Source organism: Schistocerca serialis, chromosome 8 (assembly GCF_023864345.2).
Source record: "Schistocerca serialis cubense isolate TAMUIC-IGC-003099 chromosome 8, iqSchSeri2.2, whole genome shotgun sequence".
In the NCBI taxonomy this organism is placed as follows: domain Eukaryota; kingdom Metazoa; phylum Arthropoda; class Insecta; order Orthoptera; family Acrididae; genus Schistocerca; species Schistocerca serialis.
Window position 1 is genome coordinate 278459524 of NC_064645.1, and position 21820 is coordinate 278481343.

The following is a 21820-nucleotide window of genomic DNA, read 5'->3' on the forward strand; positions in this document are numbered from 1 at the left end:
CAATGGAGTTGAGTGTCAACCTCAGAGTCGGATGCAATGTAACTCAAACGTTCAACTTTAGATGGTTGTGTCTACCACATGATTAGAATAGTACAGTGTGGAAGCGTTAGGAGAGCACGTTGGTTGGTATGTGTAGTATGTGATAATATAGGCTGCACTACTGTTCCACTTGTCGACTGGTTGATGGCAAATAAATTAGTTTCATTGATGGATAGTGGTTAAGGAATAACAGAGACAGTGTGTAATACATTTTGAGGATACAATTAACAGAACATATTAAATATGACATCCATTAAAGGGACAGAATAGGTACTGCCAATGTTGTTGACAGCCGCACCTACTTTACCTGAACTCAGTCTTTACTCCATAAATCCGATTGTTGTCGGTTTACCTTCAACAATCTGGCTCCCATCAATCATTAAAAACGGTTGTTAGGAAATGAGGCACACTTCATAATTGGCGGCCAATATGGGGCTCGCAAAAGGAACCACGACAATGGAGAGCTTTGCATCTTAAATAGTGTTCAGAGAAATGAACTTATATTTACTCTGCAGGACACCGTACTATGTATGACATTTGCTCCATTCTGTCCCATCTGTGAATGGTGTGCAAAAGGAAATATTGTCAGGAGGAATCAGAAAAGGCTAGAATTCATCTGATTGCACATGCTGCCCAGAGGCACAGAAATGAAGTAAGCCCTACTGTACTTATAGGCGCAGACGACCAGTAGAGCCAAGATTCCTCTTAATGTACTATGATGCCTCTTTCCATTGAGCTGTTCTGATGCACGAATTTTTCATAGATAGATATATCTCCAATTTGGAGTGTCCTGTAAGGTCTCCTTGTCGTGTGCCTAGTGCTCATAGGGAGATGTCAAACCTACCAGTTACATACATCCTCCTGGAGTAGCATACAACTTTTTTGGGCTCGACTTGTTTGCTAATATCTTCTGGATGTTATGGTGGCCAATAAATTTATCTTCCAGATCTGTACTACTGTTTATTCCCAGCTAATAATCTTCTTCACTATGCTTGGATCCTCTTCTCCACAGATTTCGTGAATTAGCTAGAAAAGGAGCTCATTTCTCTCCTCAAACAACTTAAAAAATTCATAACCCGAGTTTCATCATTTCAATGATATATTGTCAAAATGTACTTTACAGTGAGTACTCGTTCTCTCTGGTCCGCTTACAGTAGAGTAAATCAAATACATTACTTTTTACACAACATTCACTGTGAATACAAGCTCCTTGGTTGTTGCTTTGATTAACAATTCCATCGGCTCTTGGTAGAATATTTTATACACTTAGAATGAAAACACATGCAATACTGGTGTAATATTCTACATTATTTATTATTTATTTCACAAACTGGTTTTCAGTTGTCATGCCATCATCCAATACAGCTATAAGTTTGTGGTGCAGTGAAATTTTGTTGGATCAGAAATTTCAAACTAGTGCATCTACAGATTATCTTCATTTCCAGATATGAAGAAGTTAATCTTTGATTTAGGAATAAAACAAGGTAGTTTATTTCAATTTAAATTTGATGTAAGATTATTTAACTAAGATAAAATATACAACATGTTATTTAATAAACTACGACAGTTGTTCATAGAAGAAAATAAATTGAACTATGGTGACATATTCCAAGGATGTGGCTGAACAAAATAATCTTGTCTTTAATTAGTCCTTGGTGGGCTTCCATAACACTTTTCATCAGTGGCTGCACAGAATATCAAGTCCACCACAGCAAGTGACAACGTTCATTCACCACTCATGGCCATAGGAAGTGCAGCTCCTGCATATATTCTGGACTTTGCATAAACAGAAACCCAGTGTCAGTGTTTTGCTCTGTACTAGCTCAAGTAACTTAAAATATTAGTTTTTCTCTCCATATTCAAGTGACTATCTTCCATTGTTCGAAGAGCCTAAGAGGGTCCCATGGCATTTCCTAACGAAATGTCATGTTATGCTACATCCTGAATGTCGTAAAGAATACCAGGGATACTCTGGAGAGACGTAATGCAGTCCATCAGTCACCACCAAAGGCTTTTTGAGACATCTGTTCATCTGATAGGACTGAGATTTATTGTCAATGCAGTTATGTCAACTCCTTATAGAGAGTACTGCCTATTGTTGCCAAGGTTACATAGCTGACAGAAGTAAGTCCCTCGCTCATTAATGGTTTTGTTGTTATTTTCTGTTTTTGTTTATTTTTCAAAGCTTTATTTATGTTTTGGAAGTTATGAAATTACGTGTTTCCAACAATGCTGTATGTTATGAATCTTTACCTTGTCCTGTAACTCCTCTAAAGCCTGTTTTGCAAAATATTTCCTCTTGTCTCCATTGTGCTTCACTTTGACCTCTTCATTTTCACATTTTCAGCTAGATACAGAACATGACTGTAATTTCACTAAGGACAAACTGTTTTTGTTAAGCTGCACATGTAATGTTTTGGAAGTAACATTGTTATTCTTATTTTGAATTTTACAGTTTTATAAAATTGTATAACTTTTGTGAAAAGCAGTCAATTGCAGAAATTACTGTAGCCAATCCACAATTATCTTAGTTATTCTTAAATTTTGGTACATTTGTCTTCATACCATTTTCTGTACAATTTTATAGCATGTTCTAAGCTCAAATGTAATAATATCTCCATGCCAATCATCGTGGATTTCAAAGAAAAAAAAAAGATTGTGCAATCCTCAACATGCACTTTTCTCAAATGACTTTCTGAAAGTCATGGATCAAGGTGCTCCGCCGAATGCACTATTTATTGAGTTCCAGAAGCATATGACTTGTTACAACACCAACAATTATTACCAAAATTACGATTATAAGGCAAAAGAAAGAAATTTTGTGACTAGACTGAAGATTTATTGGTAATGTTGCAGCAAAGTTACATCTGTCTGCAAAGTCGTGTGTGCAGGAAGCTGAGCGGTGGGTTCTTCTGTAGTGTGGTGAGTGCAAAGTCAGAAATCCGTACTCAGCAGGAACATTCTTTTTTACTCGAAGCCACCTGTATAGTGTTTCGATGTCAATGGCTTGGAGTCAGATGTGGCTGTTTAGTGCACATTGAGTGACATACACTGAACAGTGGAATGATGCAACAGCTCAACAGAAGCTGACGAAGACAGCGCCCTTACTGACCCAGGAATGTGTCACACTGCAGCGTCACAAACCATTGGTGGGCATCTGCTGCTTGTGGCCTTTGGTAGCTGGCAGAAATGTTCTGACCTCCCAGTCTCCCCAAGTTGAACTCTCTGTCCACAGTGTCTGATGGTGGCAGCCACTGGGTAGCCTCACCTTGTATGCAAATATATATTTAAAAAATTATTATTAGTCAAATTAATTACATTATTGTCATGTTTGATTTTTATGAATTTTGAAGTGAATGAATTGTCTTTCACTTTTAATTTACCGATTTTGTAAATTGTAAGTCAGTGGTGGTGTGAGCTTACATCGATTTCACTTGCTTTACACCACTGAGCTTTACAGAATTTGGTTATATGCTTCTTCTTCCTCCATGACTACTTCTCATTTTTGACCATGAATACAATACTGATTTTTATCGGACTTCCTCTTCAGATGCAGGCAGTTACAGTGACATGACATTCGCATAGTGTACGGAAGAAAAGAAAACTTTCGTGGTTTTGCACTAAAAGGAACTCTCACACGTCATACTTTCATAAAAATCATTATTCAGGTAACACAATGTCTACTACACACTCCTCACGAGAATACGTCTTCTCCCCACAGGAACTAAAGACAGAGTCTATGTAATAATTGATAAAAAAAATGAATGAAGTTTTTATCATTTGTCATTTGCCTTCCGGAGTAGCAAAATACATCCTTTTCGACGCTTACAGAGGTCGCGCTAGTGTTTATTATCATTGCTTTTTAGCTTTTGTCGTAGCTTGTTGGGGGTTTCCTTGTGTATCTATACATCTGGATGATTCAGTTCGATGCCCAGCACTATCAGGTTTAGCTGACAGCTTGTAGATCACTGGCTTTCCCTAGTCAGCTGGTGTAATTAAACCATACATTCAATCGATGAATCAGCTTTGCTTCTCTTAAATCCTAATCCCGTGATGAAATTAGCGAATTTATATTTGAGCAATATGGTGCTGGTTTCAGGCCATGTAAGCTTTTCATTAGTCAGCATACTTTTCTAGAGCCATCATTATAACCTTCAGGCTGTGTCATAAATATCGTTTCCTTCAGGTCACTTTAAAGCAAAGCAGTAGTCACATCTATTTGTGCAATGTTCATCTTCTCCTTCGCTGCAACAAGAGTAATGTTTGAGTAGTCAACATCTTCGCCACGGGGCTGAAAGTTGGTTCACAATCGAATCCTTTCTTTTAAGAAAATCCTTCGATAACCAAGCTTGCTTTGAATCTGTCAACTGATATTCAGCATTCTTCTTCAATTTGTAGATCCACATATATGGACTTGCCCTTTTTTCATGAGGTAAATCGTCCAAAGTCCAAGTTTCATTTTCTTGGTGTGCCACCATTTCTTGACCCATTGCTGCTTCCCACTCATCTCATTGACTCATATTCATGGCGTCACAACAAGATTCTGGCTCACAAAAGATCATCAGCTGCATTATGTAGACTTGAATTTTTTTTGGCGATCTCTCAGTTGTGTCCCAACCCTTTATTCATCAGAATGTTCTAATTTCTACTCAGTTTCATCCAGTTAATCATCACAGCTATGGAACACATTTTCTCTTGGAAAACTAAATTCCACTTTGCTCTCTACTTCGTCTGACGACTCTTGATATTTCCTAAGAGGGAGATCAAGATCCACAGGAATTAATGGACTTTCCTTTTGCATAATTCTCTCTTCATAGATAACATCCCATGATATTGTTAGCTGATGACTTTCTTCACACTAGATCCAATAAACATCATCACACTCACAGCCCATCATAATCCTTTTTACCACTTTTCGATCCATTTTCACCATTAATTGTTTTGGAATGTGAACATAACATTTAGGCCCTCTTATACATAGATGCTTCATGGCAAGCTTCTATTGATATCATATTTTGTATGGAGGTTCCCCTACAGTATTGGAAGGTCCCATTCAATTCAGAATGTCTGTTGCAGAATTTCTTATTTCAACCCAAAACGACTGAGGAATGTTTCTGTGAGCATGCATCGTAACCCTGAGTGTTTCATAAAGAGTATGATTTTCTCGTTCACTGCATCCACTTTGCTGTGGAGAGTATGCCATAGTGAAATGTTGGAATATGCCTTACATCTGTTGAATCTCCATTGTCTGTTTATTGTTGAACTCTCCTCCATTGTCACTTAAGAGGTTTTTACTTGTATGCCCAGCAGTCTTTGCTTTGGTTATAAATTTCCTTAGGTTATTAGGAACTTCAGATTTTTCCTTGAAAAAGTAAATGGCTAGAAATTTGCTGTAATCATCTTTGAATACAACAAAATATGATACTGAGACTTGGATTTTTGAAAACCACCACAGACATCCATATGAATCAGCCCTCATGGTTTAGAAACTCCCTTCAACACTCAAATGGAAGCTGATGTGCTTTACCATAAATACAGCCTTCACAGAGCTCAGAGCACAATCCCACATTTATGTTCAAGATCTTGGAGAGTAACATCTCAACATATCACTTAGTGTGATATCCAAATCTTTCATGCTCCAATTAGTAGTAAGTTTTCTCGACCAATTTCATATACTTCAGCAAGAATAAGAGGTGTAATGCTTCTAATCATTAATTTCAATAGTCCTCCATAATGATACTGATTGCCAACTATTTTTGTAAAGTAATCAATTTTAAAATAACATTTTTCTGTTGTGGATAAAAATGTACTTTTTGGATTTTTTTCTTGTGCTACTAAGACAGACAACAGCTTCTTTTTAATTTTTGGTACATATCATACATTACTCAAAGTGATTTTGTGCCACATTCAATTCACTACTGCTCCATTTCTGTGGTGCCCCTGCCAGCAGCCTCAGCAGCTGATGTTAATGTATGTAACGGTATATACTGTAGAAAATGGTTCAAATGTCTTGAAAAAGTTGTCAATATTGGTGATACGACTTATTGTACCATTAGCTACAGACAGCTACCAGTATCACACTCAGATGACATAATGGTAGACGTCTCAGCAAAGAGAACCATGTCCATATCTGGAGTTTCAGCAACTTCTGACACATCACTTTTCTGATGCTTTTGTCACTGAACATTCGTAATCTACTTTTGGCATTTTTTGATCATGTGATATGGCGTCTTACAATGATGGCAAACAATTTTCTTTTTCAACTGTGGTTGTTTAGAGACTTGTTTCAATGAGTCACTTGCAAGTGTCTCTTGAGATATAGAATCTCCTCCTGTACTCAAGAAAGCTTTCTTGTATGGACAAAGTCGAGTTGTCAGGCTGTTAACAGTCCCACCATTTTTTGTTATAAGCATTCAGCTTGATTTGAATGAGAAATACTCATCTGATAGCATACCTAAAATTTTACAAAATAAAAGTAAATTGGGCAATTCTGGATTATTTTCTACATCTTTGGCCATTTCTTGTTTCAAGTCATCCCACACATTTTTCAGTTTTGATATGTGAGTTCCTATATCATCATTGGAGTGTTTCACAATTCCAAAAAATCATATTAAAAGCTCATAAACTTTATCTTCAGAAACACTCTCAAATACTTTATGCTGTTCAGCCTCCACTCCTCCAGATGTATTGAGATACATGTTTTTCTGCAATGTTTTCTCTGTTATATTCGTAGTCAATACAATTAAAGCATTGTTGTCAGCCTTAAGATAATTATTTAATGCTTTCTTACATATCTCTATTTCCTGAACAGAAGAATCTTCTGCAGAGTGTACAGGTTTAACTAACCTACCTTCAATAATGTCAAGCACTTCAGGAACACAATGTAGACAGGCATTTGGTTTGTATTTCCATGTATTCCAGTTTGATTGCCATTCCAACCAATGTTTATCACTCTTGTCGTATCCATAGTCGAAATTCTCAAGCTGACTCCAAAAGTTACTTTGACATATTAAAGTCGTAATATGCTAATTTCAAAATTTTCGCTTCATTTGTGTACGAAACTTACAACTTATGTTTCTTCAATTCACTTTAAATTACACAGTAGCACATCTGGGCCCATGACCTGCTTGATTATTTAGGAATAGTACAAGTTTTCAACATTTAAAAACATTGGTTTATTAAAAGTCTGCTCATTAGCGCTTGACAAGATAACACTTTTGTTGCGGCAATAAGCATAAACCAGACTGTTGCTGGTACGACATAAATATTTAAATGTCATTCAATTTATTAAATAAGACAGTTCACAACATGAAATTCTAACATGTTGTATCAGAATTGAGAAATCAACAACGATAGAGTTTATGAATGATCAAAGCAAACTTCATAACATGTGTTCTTGATTAGTTTTCTGTGGTAAAGTGCTGAGAAGTGAAACAACATTTCAAAAAATCGACATTTATTTGCCAGCGAAAACATATAAATACAAACACATCAGACTCTATTAATAGGGGAACAAATAGAGCTTGTTTGCCTTTACAATCATGTTTATTTTTCCTCGTATGATTTAAAATATTTCTCCTTCATTAGAGCTGACTTTTTCGCTTAATATATTGTTTTATGAAAATTGCGTCACCAGCTTATGTTCTAATTAATATACAGCATAGCTATCAGTTCTGTTATTGTAAAACCTAAATAATTTTTCACTTCCAAGTATTTGACCTCGTTTGTGGAAGACCACTCAATGAAAAAATATCCAAGTCATCATAGAACATTTGCAATTTGATACGAACACAAAACGACACAAATCCACTATTCTAACATGAGTGAGCGCGGCAAATATAAGTTAAGTTTCAATGTTAGCAGATACCCTCAACACTCTCTTCCCGAGAAACTTTACCGAGACGAGACGCCGTGTACGAATGTCGTCATTGAATATGCATTGTTGAATTTTTTGACGTGACGTGAAGGCCAGAGTGAATTGACCTTTATTCAAGGAGCGGTTCCCAATACCAATTAAATTGGCGGCCTTTACTTAACAGTATTACGAGAACAACAGTGAAATATGACGTGAAAGGATGCTGTTGTACTACATTGTGCGGCAAAAAAAAGTTATCGCAATGAAATGCTGGTCTTCTGCTAGACGGTGATATTTTTATTAAGTCTCTGGAAATGATGACATCAAGGATAATATTTAAGCAAAAGTCGATCGGGATATCGTATCGATATTTTGGAAGATTAGATGAGTGAAATATCTTACCTCGGCGTCGTATGATGGCGGAATGCGCGAGTTTCTGTGACAACAGTTCACAAATATTGTTTATTGAACTGTGTTCATTTTGGAAATTGTGTACGTAGAGAAGTTCGCGCGAAAGTGGGCAAGTTGTTGATACCGTTTCACAACATTTAAAAGATCTTTGGATGTAGTTACTGTAGAAAGAGTATTTTCTGCAAACTAACGAGCATCACCAAACCTAGGTATGTGTAGTATATCTTTTAAGTACATTTGCGCGTTCGTCAGTATAAACATTTTGTTGAAGTGTGTTTGTTTTTGAGTTAAATAGGACCTTCGTGTAATAAATACATCTTTGTGTTTATTGGTGGCAACCGTAATATTAAATTGTCACAAACCTCATGAACATAATGAAGTATACCTTTTGTTTGTTTGTTTGTTTTTACCATTACGCAAGTTATTATGAACAGCAACTGATAAGTGTCGCGTAACGTTTATATATGTGCTGTAGCAGTAGACATTCAAATTAATGGCATGATCTTCATCTGGTTGCGAAAAAATGTATCATGAAGTGTTTGTTCTAATCTTAGCAATCCAGGCACAGACCTACATTTATAACTCGATGTAAAAAGTATCTGCTGTAGTATCCATTATTGCAGCTGCCTGAGATAACTTAATGGCGAAACGTTATTTGTGTGTGGGTGTAATGGAAAGAATATTATGAGGTTGTATTCGTCAGATTGATGTTACAGATGTGTACTCATCAGGAATTCGTGAATTTTGTCAAAGTTAAAGGTTGTATTTGCCTCTGGCGATAATCGATTTAGTTATTCAAATGTGAAATAGATAACGTACATAGGCTAATGAAAAATAATTTTCCGTTGATTTCTGGTTGAAACGTCTTTGTTGTGATGGTAGTAAAACAGCTGAGTGAAGTGGCACAGATGTTATCGCACTGTACTGTTATTAGAAGTAAGTTAGTTTGAAAAGGCGAACGACCGAATTCTTTCTCACTCTTATGTAGTCATAACTTGCTCTCCATCTCTAGTAACTGTAGGTCTATCGTTGATAGGACATTGATCCTTTCTTTCTTCCTCAGTAGTAACATCATGTCAGTTGAACACACTGATTGGGACTAGTTTTTCAGTTGTATGCTTAGCCATGTCATAGTGAGTGTAACACAATTCCTGGTTTGTAAAAAAAGTAGGCCTACAGTTCATTATTTTTGTGAGCACTCATCCCAATTTTCTCAGGAGACTCACGTTTAAGAATTCGATATGTAGTGTTAGGTACACTTAACTGTGTAAGGCTCGTGCTGCTTCAATTTGTCAAAGTTAAAAAACATCCTAACCTTTCCATGTCAGATTATATTCACATTTGAGGTGTTTAGCAGTCTGTTCATTTTGTAGGTACTGTCACAACTCATGTCGCTCAGAATATATTACTTCGCCTTCAGGAGCCCATGAAGTCAAGGCATTAAATATTTTGCTGTGGAGCTGTATGATGGAGTACACCCAGTATAAGATGTGGGGGAGGGAAGTGATAGTTCATATTAATTTCAGATTTAATGCTAAAAAGGTGTAAGATATCATGATAGTACACTTGCTATGAATAAGCAACTGTTATGTGTCCCAGTTATCTCCAGACTGATACTGAATTGATTGCACCTCCCTGTCTCAGAAGGGGGGGGGGGGGGATGTGACTTTGGTGTATCAAGATGTTTTTTTGTTCATTTTATGTATGTATTTAAAACTCTGAATCGACATGATTTGCTGGTGGTAAGCAGTTTCATTGCCCTTATTGCTTTTCTTCTCCCCCCCCCCCCCCCCCCCTCCCCAAATATTCAACTAAGTAAACTCGTGGAAACTATATAAGGCATTTGTTCATTGCTATCGCCCCATATTTCAAAGATAATATTGCTTTGGGCTTATGTTCTTATGCCTCTACAGCTAACCCACACAGTTGATCCTCCCTCTCATTTGTCATCCTGCATTTGTCTGTAAATCATATTTCTGCTTGTTTTGTTACATATCGGCAATAAATCAGCTTTATCATGTCCTTTAATGAAAACACAAGGGATGGAACATGGCATGCAATACCACCTGTCAGCTTTGAGCTATGACGTCATATGACATCTCAAAACACACACTCACACGATTGGAAAATAGCAACCAATAACTTAATTGTAAACTATTTCGTAACACATATAATCACAAAATATAGAGTCATGCAAACTCTTAATAATAAACATCAAATCTTATGGACAATTGTGGGAAAATAGAGATTTTGCATGGGGGAAACTAATATCTAATATAAAAACCACAAAATCATATTAAAAGTGAGCTATACAATATGCGGCAACAGAAACGAGAAATAGTGAAAAATGGCAAAAACTAAAAAGAGTATCAACAACCTAAATGGGATTATATTGCTCACCTCGAATGACCAGTACCAATAAAGAAATTGAAATACACACCTAATGAAAAGTGACAAAATACAGTACTGATAACATAAATTGAGCCCACCTAGGAAGAAAAAGTCGTGAAAACTAACGAATCATGGTATCATGAACCCAAGTTGAACCGTATAGTTCAACTTGAAAGACCAATACCGGTAAAGAAATCGCTATACACATCTAGCAAAAAGTCACAAAAACTAATGACATGCAGTATCAACAAGTTGAGTTAAACTATATAGCTCAAGTTGAAAGACCAATACACATAAATAAAAACCATATGCCCACGTAGCAGAAACTAATGAAACATGGTAGCAATGTCATTGACCGACACTGTCCATGTTGCCACAAAACCGAAACTTGCTTATATAACTGTTATCGAAAACCTGGCCTCACCAATGCAGATGAAATAAACTCCGTGATCCCTGTCACTGACAATCTACGTAGTTGCCAACAACTACCAATACAACAGAAAATTACATAATACCTCGTTCTACATACAGGGTACAGCAGTGAAACCTGCGTTTGTTATTAGTGCGCGGAAGCATTGGGAGTAGTGGGGGTGAATAACCGAGGTCACCACTGCATTCCCCAATACCAAGCATTTCAGTAGCCACGGAGCGGTGGACTAAGCAACAGTGGTCATTTTCAGTGAGTTTTCTACCAAATTGGTAGCTATGTAGCCACTCAGCGTCGTTTCTGATCACATTTTCAAATTAATCGTAATAGGCTGTTGCCTTCGGTTAACTCAATAAAAACTTGGGCCAAAACCTTTGAAAACGTTGGTCAAACAAAAAGAAAAAGAGGTGGCAGAGCGCAGAAAGTGCGTACTCCCAAGAATGTGGGACATGCAAGAATTGCTGTGGGAAGAAACCCCACAAGAAGCTTGTTCTGAACCTCTGGATCAGAACCCTCACCAACTCCATTGAAAACCCCTGCACTCAACCAGGGTAACAGTTTGGTGTGCAATGTCCTCATCAGGAATAATAGGCCCTTTTTTGTTTAGAACGAAAGAGGGCAATGTGTTACTGTGGATGCTGAGTGCTATTCAACAATGTTAAGGTCATTCTTCATACCTCAGCTTCATCACTGTGCAGTGAATTATGAAACATTATTTCAACAAGATGGAACAAGAAGTCACACAGCCCATGTGACCATTAATGTTCTTAATGAAGTTTTTGCTAACCTGGTGATTTCCTGATAGTCTCAGATTTGGCTGAAATTTAGCACACCAATGCTACCAAGTGTGGAACACTCGTGTACAAAATTTTAAGGCCCCTGCCAATTAGTTCGAGAATTATGGCTTGTGAAAGAAGGTGGCGTGACCCAGAAATTGCAACCCGCATCTGGCAATCTATCTTCAGACCCAACTTCAGGTCTTAATAACTTTGGAACTATTCCACACAGTCCAGTGAAATTTTTACAACTCAGTAACATCCATTTAGAAAAGACACTCCATGAATCAAAACACCAACAACATATTTCTGAGGGAAAATAAAAATTCCAAAATGTGATAAAAAAATGGGGTCTAGTGCAGCAGGGGATACAACCCGTCGGCTTTGAACAATGACGTCATTCCTTAGTCATAGATCTTAATGTCTTCACTTCGAGGCATAGATAATAAAGCAGTTCTGTGTTCTAATAAGCTTTTGCTGTGATGTTTCAATTTCGTTTTTTTACTGATTGCTTAATAAAGTAGGATCAGTTTATTCTATCTCGTGAGATTTTTTTTTTTAAAGCCAAAAGACACTTATCAGCTACTGAAGGCAGCTACAACACTAGAAGAATCGCTTCTCGGCTTTTGACAAGATATTGCTTAATAAAGTAGGATCAGTTTATTCTATCTCGTGAGATTTTTTTTTTAAAAATCCAAAAAAAAAAAAAATTGCTTAATAAAGTAGGATCAGTTTATTCTATCTCGTTAAATTTTTTTTTTTAAAGCCAAAAAACATTTATTAGCTACTGAAGGGAGCTACAACACTAAGAAGAATCGCTTCTCGGTTTTTGACAAAATATTGCTTAATAAAGTAGGATCAGTTTATTCTATCTCGTGAGATTTTTTTTAAAAAAAGCAAAAAAAAACACTTTTGCTTAATAAAGTAGGATCAGTTTATTCTATCTCGTGAGATTTTTTTTTTTAAAAAAGCCAAAAAACACTTATTAGGTACTGAAGGGAGCTGCTTAATAAAGTAGGATCAGTTTATTCTATCTCGTAAGATTTTTTTTTTTAAAGTCAAAAAACACTTATTACGTACTGAAGGGAGCTAGAACATAAAGAACAATTGCTTCTCGGCTTTTGACAAGATATTGCTTAATAAAGTAGGATCAGTTTATTCTATCTCGTGAGATTTTTTTTTTAAAAAAAGTCAAAAAACACTTATGCTTTTGACAAAATCAATGTTTATCTCTCTCGCATTCCTTTGTTTCTCAACATTCTCCTCAGCTCTTTCATCTCTGTAATACATGCTCTCTGGCGACTTGTGACGTCATTGTTCAAAGCCGACGGGTTGTATCCCCTGCTGCACTAGTCCCAAAAAATGTAATACATTAGAAGGTACATATTGTAGGTGCCCCCTATGCCAAATATAATTCACTCAAAAAGGGTATAAATTTTCTTCTGGTGAACTTAATGGGGCCTAAACACACACAGAACTCATCTTGCCCATATCTGTCACACAGAGTTACATGCACACAAAAATACAAAAATTTGAAAAATTACCTGAAATACATGGATTTTCTAAGTGTGGTAACACAAAAGGGACAAGTGATATCCAAGCCGTATTTCAAACACTGCATAAGTAGGCCATAATATAATATATGGCAAAATTTCAACTTGTTATTGCAAGGCGACAGAGATGTATTTGGTTATGTTTCTTTTAACGCGATTTAGCAAGTAATAGTGATGATGCAGACAGCTTGTGTCAGATAAAGCTGCAGCAATTGTTGGGAACCATTCGGCAACAGAAAGTTAAACAGTGGTAGTTTTAAGGGGCAGAATGAGTCGTTGTTAGGCAGAAACAACAAAGGAAACAAGCAACAATACAGGTTACTCGTGTTTTTAAGATTCTGGTTCAGACTGGTCAGTGCTGTTGTGGAAAGTCAGTATGGAGGCAGAAGAGTGTACTAGTGGTGCTTTTGTTCAAGTAAGTTGCAATATTGGTAGAGCACAAGCTCTTGAATGACATAAAACAACATATGGAACAAAATGTGGCTTTCGCTTTGTACTGTATGATCTGGATGAATCAGACCAAGATTTGTTGCTATGGAGATCCAGGATACATCCTGTGGGCACAAGAAGTACAGTTCCAGGAAACTTTAGTGTTTGTTATCATCATATGAAAGTATTTCTGGATAAGTATTCTTTCCTACAAACAAGTTGTTTTGATCCATTTCAGATTCATAAGAAGACAGTGAAGTGTAGCCTCAGAGAAATTGATATAAAATCAGTATTGAAAGTGAATCAGTGCATGGGACTTAACATGAAACCAGGACAAAAGTTATGTTCCAGGTGTGTTACACTGCTAAAAAATGAAGAATATTCTGATAATTTACATGACAGGGACAAAGAGTATCAGCCACCTACAACCACAGCGGATGAGCAATTAAATACATCAGTGACTTCTCTTGGTTTGTCTCCCATGAAGACACTCAAAGTTGGGAAAAGAGACAGGCCCAGCTATGGTAGAAGAAAACTACAAGAAGCTCAAATGGACTTAAAACACAAAATAGCTGAAACACTAACGGTAGAAGAGGAAAAACTACCTGCTCCAAAGGAACAGAAATCATGCCAGAAATGCTCTGATTTTGACAAAATTGTGCATGATTTGAAAGAAAAATGTGCCGTATCCACACGCCAGAAAAAAGTAGCTATTCTTACCCATGCACCTTCCAGCTGGTCCATTGTCAACACTGCATTGGAATTCAATGTTTCTACATATAAGGTAAAGCAAGCTAGGAAAATAAAAGCGGCCCAAGGAGTGCTTCCACAACTTCAGCAGGCTCAGGGTAAGCAATTGAGCTCAGAAATAAAGGTGCTAGTGTCGGAGTTTTATGAAAATAATGACTACAGCTGAATAATGCCTAGAAAAAAAGACTATGTAACAGTGAAATTGGAAATGTACGTGTACAGATGCAAAAAAGGCTGTTGCTATGCAACATATCAGAACTATATGTAGAATTCAAGGAAAAGTATTCCAATACCAAAGTAGGTTTATCATCTTCTTTCAATCTAAGGGCCAAAATAGGTTGTGCCTGTAAGTGCAAGGGGCACACACAATGTTTGTGTATGTGAGACCCATCAAAATGCTAAGCTGATGTTTGCTGCTATAAAGGATTCTGGTCTGGATTACAAAGGCACAGTGAAGCGCCTAGTGTGTGACATCAGTTCCTACCAGTGCATGATACACAGGTGTGAAAAGTGTCCTGGTAAGGCAAATCTTGCAGAACACAGGAATAACAAACTGTATGGTGAACTATGTATGGATGACGATGAACTTGTTTCTTATAAATAATGGACACACATGGATTGCACAAGTCTTAAAACAAAGTAAAGTGCAGTGGAAGATTTTGTTGAAATGTGTTGTCAAAAAATGGACAAACTGACCCCACACAGCTTCACAGCAACAGCACAATCAGATTGTCTCCAGTTTTGTAAGGATAATTTGAAACAAGATGAAATTATAGTAATACTAGACTTTTCTGTAAATTATGTATTTATAGTTAAAGATGCCATTGAAGAATATCATTGGGAAAACATTAAAGCAACTCTCCAGCCATTTGCGATTTATTGTAGAGGTGGATCAGGTGATGTGTCTGTCATGAACCTGTGCGTTTTTAGTGATTGTTTAATTCGTGATGGCATTGCAGTTAATGCCCACATTCGTGCTGTCATGGCATATGTGAAAAACAAGCTGCCTCACATACATTTTGCGAAATACTTCAGTGATGGGGCAGCTAGTCAGTACAAAGACTGCAAAAATCTCATAAATTTGTGCATGCATTACCATGATTTTTCAGATTCTCGCAGAATGGAATTTTTTCACAAGTCATGGTAAAAATGTATGTGATGGTATTGGTGCTACCATTAAGTGCATGGCATCATGAGCTAGTCTGCAGCACCCTACAGAAGGTCACATTCTAACACCTCTTCAATTATTTGCCTAGGAACAGAAAAATATCTCTGACATACAATCATTCTATGTTTGGAAAGATGAGGTGAAATCAGTCAAAGAGTTGCTAAAAAGCAGACTAGAACACATGAAAACTGTTGCCGGCACAAGGAGCCATCATCACTTCTCTCCAGCTGACTCTGACAATGTACAGATGAGCAGACTGTCCGGTTGTAGCTTTAGGTTCATGCACAACATGTCTCTTCACAATGTGTCTGACTCAGGATTCAGAAGCAAAAGCAGCAACATACAACCAGGTTGCTATGTTATTGCTGTTTATGATGACAAATGGTACTTAGGATGTGTTGCAGAGTGCTCTGATGCAGAAGGTGATGTATTTGTGAACTTCATGGCGCCAGCAGGTCGAGCAAGATCATTTCATTGGCCACGTTTGGCAGACAGGTGTTGGATTCCTTTTGAACATATTCTTATGACAGTTCCTGTTCCTACCACAGTGTCAGGAAGACAGTACAATTTGCCAGTCAATGTACAGAGTACAGTAGCTAAAGTGTGGGAGAACATCTGTTTGAAGCACAATCGACTGGTTTTTAGCAATTAAGGTGCAGTAAACATTAATGATAGGTTGTGTTAATCTGTCTATATGTTGTTGCTTAGTGATTAAACAGTTGTGAGAGAGGATAAGAAGAGGCAGAACAGTTTACGATATTTTTATATATATATATAAATTTTTTTTTTTTTTCTTTCAAAATTGTGTTGTGGAACAATGGCCACATCACCAAATACATCTGTCAACTTCCATTGTACACAAATGTCTTGCAATAATATGCTGAAATTTTGAGATATATGTCATTATGGTCTACTTACGCAGTGTGTGAAATTTGGCTTGGATATCATTTGTCCCTTTTGTGCTACCACACTTCGAAAATCCATGTTTTTCAGGTCTAATTTTTCAAATTTTTGTATTTTCGTGTGCATGTATCTCAGTTTTTGTGACTGATATGGGCATGATGAGTTCTGTATGTGTTTATGCCACATTAAGCTTATCACAAAAAAATTTATACCCTTTTTGAGGGAATTATATTTGGTATAGAGGGCACCTAGAATATGTACCTTTTAACGTATTACATTTTTTAATCACATTTTTGAATTTTTTATTTTCCCTCAGAAATATGTTGTTGGTGTTTTGATTCATGGAGTGTGTTCTCTAAATGGATGTTACTGGGTTGTAAAAATTTCACTGGACTGTGCGGAATAGTTCCAAAGTTATTAAGACCTGAAGTTGGGTCTGAAGATCGATTGCCAGATGTGGGTTGCAATTTCTGGGTCACGCCACCTTCTTTCACAAGTCATAATTTTGCAACTAATTGACAGGGGAAACTAATACTTTGTTCACGAGTGTTCCACACATGGTAGAATTAGTGTACTGAATTTCAGTCAAATCTGAGACTATGAGCTGGAGCCCCTGGTTGAACTGCCATGGAATGACCCTATGGGGTTACCTTAAGAGAAAAGTGTATGAAGAAAGGCCTCATAGCATTGATGATCTCAAAGCAAGAATCCGGCAGCAAATCAAGAGAATTCCTTAGGGTATGCTCCATCATGTGATGGACAGCTTCGTAAATCGCCTGTGAGAATGCCATGATCGAGAACGACGCCACCTTGCTGATGTTATTTTCAAACAATGAAAAAAATGTGTAGATGTTTCTTAAATGCTTTTCAACGTAGAATAAGAGTGTATGAATAAACTTTTGATATCTGCATCCGTGTTTATTCTACACTCATTTAAAAAATGTAGGTTTGACTGCCGCACCTCGTCTAAGAGGTATAGTCATGTAGGGCACACATATTCATATACCATACATACTACACTCATTTAAAAAATGTAGGTTTGACTGCCGCACCTCGTCTAAGAGGTATAGTCATGTAGGGCACACATATTCATATACCATACATACTACAGCAAAAATAAAAACATGCTTATCAACCAAAGTTAGCCAACACATAAGTTGAATGATCTCATGATAACAAAAACAATATTTCATCAACACAAACTCCCAAGCAGAAAGCCTAGACTACTCAAACCAGGAACCCCTCCCAATAGAATGCTATATGTTGCACCCCTAACAATGCCGTATATGCTGGTTGTAGATGCAACAATTTTAATATATATTAACCAAATAATTGTAGGAATTTAATCCTACTCCAGATGTCATTCCCCATTGTGACATGCAGGGACCTACTTGTGAATGTTGCTGTCACATCCAGAACTAACAAAAAAAAAGTAAACCTAAAGCTCTGACCATGACCAATACAGTCCACTAACAATTCCAAATGCAAATATCAGTATATTGCCCATAACTGTAAATATCAAGATATTCACTAATTAACTGCCATAAGCTCTTCCAACATTATCATCGCAGCAAGCACTCGGGAAGTTCAATATTACTAAGAAGTCCTGGAAAAAAATTCAGAAACATAAACAACACAACACTATAGAACAAGTGCGCCACCATGTACTCCCAGTGCTCCCTCCTTAGAAACAATAGATTTAAAAATACACCTCACCACCATGACGTAGCTCAACAGTTACATTATGGGTCAAAGCAGGATAGTGGTACTGGCTATGTCGTCAGTCAAAGCAGGATAGTGGTATTGAACATGTCATGGGTCAAGCCAGGATATTGGTACTGGACATTTAAGTTGCTCTAATGCTGGTATCATCTATGGACAACATTGACTATGCTTAAGGCAGGTGGTTTGGTAAATCATTTATAAAAATTCAGGCTAATGGAGAGCCTAACAGAGAGCCTTGAGGTAATTTATTACTAATTTTCCTGTGGCCGGAAAATACATTTTCATGACATTTCACCTGTCAACATACTAGAAAAATATGATGTGAAATAGTTGTAGGGAACATCATGGATACAACATTTGTAAATTTGCTAAGCAGCAACTCGTCGTTTATCAAATCAATGACCTGAAGAGTAGGAACAGCCCACATTTTAAATAATTTTGATTTATAGCATTTTTAACCCATTTTGAGCATTGACTATCATTTTATTCATATTTTAAAAAGTTAAGTAACCTTTCATGAACATTTCTTCTAAAGTCACTAGAGAAAACTATAACATTATAAATACTAAACTAATTATAAATACAGAGACCTCTCACAGAAAAGCAGAAGCATTGAGTTGTTGGTAGGCACACACAAAAGAAAGAAAACTTGCTATCATTGGTATACTTTGAAGGTTTTGACAGAATTGCTTGCTGAAACTTACTTGCAGGAAGCGAAACATTTAGTAATGCCAATAGACAGACATAGAACATGCCATTATCCCATCTGTTGGAACTATTAATTCATTACTTGACAAGGCGAGAGCAATAGGGTGAAAGAATGTTTTGAAGGAAGGGTAGATCACTTGGACCCCAGGATGAGACAGACCACTTGTTTTTAGAGCCTTGATTTGAGGAGCTCCTAAAGTCCAAGTACAGCATGTTGACTATTGAGACTTTGTGAAATTACCTATAACATAAACAGATATCGGCATACATATTTTGAATGGACAGTAAGGTAGTAAGATACTTGACATCAAATGATCCCTAAGAAAGATACAGATACTTTTCAGTGAAAATTCAATATAGGATTTTAAGAAATAAAAGCTGTTAAGAATAGTATTAGAATAAAGTGTCACATGCTACGTACATTAAATTACTTACATTTTACAAAGATTTGTACACGTTAGACTCTAGATCTAGATATAAAATTGAATGTATTTGAAATTTCATTATAGGATAACTACATATTAGTAAAATAGTGCTAAAACAGACTATTTTTTTCATGCTAAGAAAACTGAGTTTTGCTCTTTTTTTTCCCCTCTGTTTTTGAGTGTGTTTGTGTGTGTCTTTGTCTTGTTGAAAAAGACTGTGAGTGAGCGAGTCAGTAAGAGAAGAATTAAGGAAGATATGAAGAGCACTGTTGATTTAACACAGCTTTTCTCGTAGTTTTTGTGTCCTTGGTCAAGTGATATACGTCCATTCAACATTAATCCCACTTCATAGTTTTATGAGAAATATTTGAAAAATATATTTAATGACTGTTTTTCGTTTCCTGTAACAATGAAGGATGGAGGTAGATGTCAAAGAGACATCTGCAGCTGGAGATACCAGTGATGGAGCAGTTAATGCACATGAAGAGAGGGGAGACGAGAGTGATGTAAAAGATACTGTGATGAATATCACAACTGAGAATACTGCAGGTGATGATAAAGCTATTCTTATTTTTGCATAGACATACTGAATTGGAATGTATTGGGCAACTAATACTAAACCAGCGCAAACTGACACAAGAAAAGACACAAGATTTGTCAATTTCTTGATTAAGTCATATGATGTGTGGTGGATAAAAAAGATTACCTCCTTCTCCCACAGTACTTTTTTGTACGTGATAGATGTATACAGAACTCTGTATACAATAAATGCAGAAATGTGCCAGTAACTTTTGAAAAATCCATATCCTACTGTAATACTCTCCCCAGTTAAAAACCCATTGGTTAAACTAAGTTGTACAATTCTGTCAAGCAAAAATAGAAGACAGTTCCTGAATCTTTAAACAACTGTAGTGTAAGACAAATACTCCTAACTTATTTTTGCAATTTTAGATCTGTTATGTTTGTTGTTTTTATGCTATAACTAACACCTGTGTTTTGTATCCTAATTAATTTTCACTTTGCATTTTGTAAAATACCTGTGAAACAATACTGTTCAGATAATTCATTTTATCTGGTTACCATTCATTTAGCTTAATGTCAGCTTTTCCATTCGTCTTGTGTAATTCATTATCTGTGCCAGTTCAGGTGCATATTTTTCGCATTTACCAGTCAAGTGGAAACATACTGTTTATGAGAGTTGTTGAAGGGTTGATTGCCAGTCCGTAGTGGAGGAAGTAGCGTGCACTGAATAAATACAAGGTTTATGGATGTGTTTGGAATTGATAGGTCTAGGTTGTATTGCCCGGCAAAGTAAACCGAAGATTTGATTAAGGTGGAAACTCCTTCATGTTTACAGAAGCCAGCAGAAGAGAGGTAGTTACAGTGTACACTTAAGAATCCTTAAAAGTAGGTCACACACACTAACACCTTGGATAGCACAATCTTTAATAACATTGACATACATATTTTATTTGGCAATGCTTCTTGCTCGCTGTCACTGTAGCTTCATTTATTCACAGTGTAATGTGCATGAATTCTTGTTTTATCTGAGTGAACCTTTCAACTCCTTAATTCTGTTGCTTCATCTTTCCATAAAAATTTGTGCCTTTCTCTGAAACTAGATAGTCCATGCCATATGATGATTCATTTCCTCTGACACCTTTTAGAAACCAAATCCCATGGCCAGAGTAATTTGTCTCGTAGTATCTCTTAAAACTTTAAGGTAATATTCTGTGTGCCAAAAGTTGTGAAGGTTTTGCAAAGATAGTTTATCTTAGTAACATTCACAATATCGTAGATATTTTTGGCTAATAACAGATTTAATTCATACCCTTAATCAGCTATTTATTGTGTGCACTTTAGCCTCATGCCATAGTTTTCACATAATCAGCTTACTGAACTGTAATATTTTTACTGCATATTGTGTCACAATTTATGTCGACAATGTTACTCCCTCTTCTACTTGGCATAAGTAAATTTAATGATATTAACAGCAACTCATTGTGCCTGCTATAAGGTATCAGTGAAGGGGAGCAAGAAAAAGTTACTGATTTAAAGATTGGAACCAAAAAGCTTGGAAGATGATAGTTAAATCTAAACTTTTCGTTTCACTGGAACAGTTATTAGTGATGACTAATGTTAATAAGCACATCTGCTACTCCCACGGCTGCCTACTTTTCTCCATTCAAACAATTAAACATTGCTCCACCCAACAGAACCTAAAAGCTCCAAGGACATGGTTATCTTAGTACTGCTACCT

At 36.6% G+C, this 21820-nt stretch overlaps 1 protein-coding gene across 3 annotated transcripts in view; it reads left to right on the forward strand.

Annotated features, from left to right (window-relative positions):
- Positions 1-8286: 8286 nt before the first annotated feature.
- Positions 8287-21820, forward strand: part of LOC126416262 (host cell factor 1-like) — a 111239-nt gene continuing 97705 nt past the window's right edge. For 2 of the 3 annotated variants that reach the window (XM_050083892.1, XM_050083893.1), the window contains exons 1-2: positions 8287-8514; positions 19976-20109. In XM_050083892.1, the coding sequence (XP_049939849.1) occupies positions 19977-20109 (133 nt within the window). In that variant the 5' untranslated portion in view covers positions 8287-8514; position 19976. The remainder of the gene's footprint in view (positions 8515-19975; positions 20110-21820) is intronic. The other variant, XM_050083895.1, reaches the window with a different exon arrangement.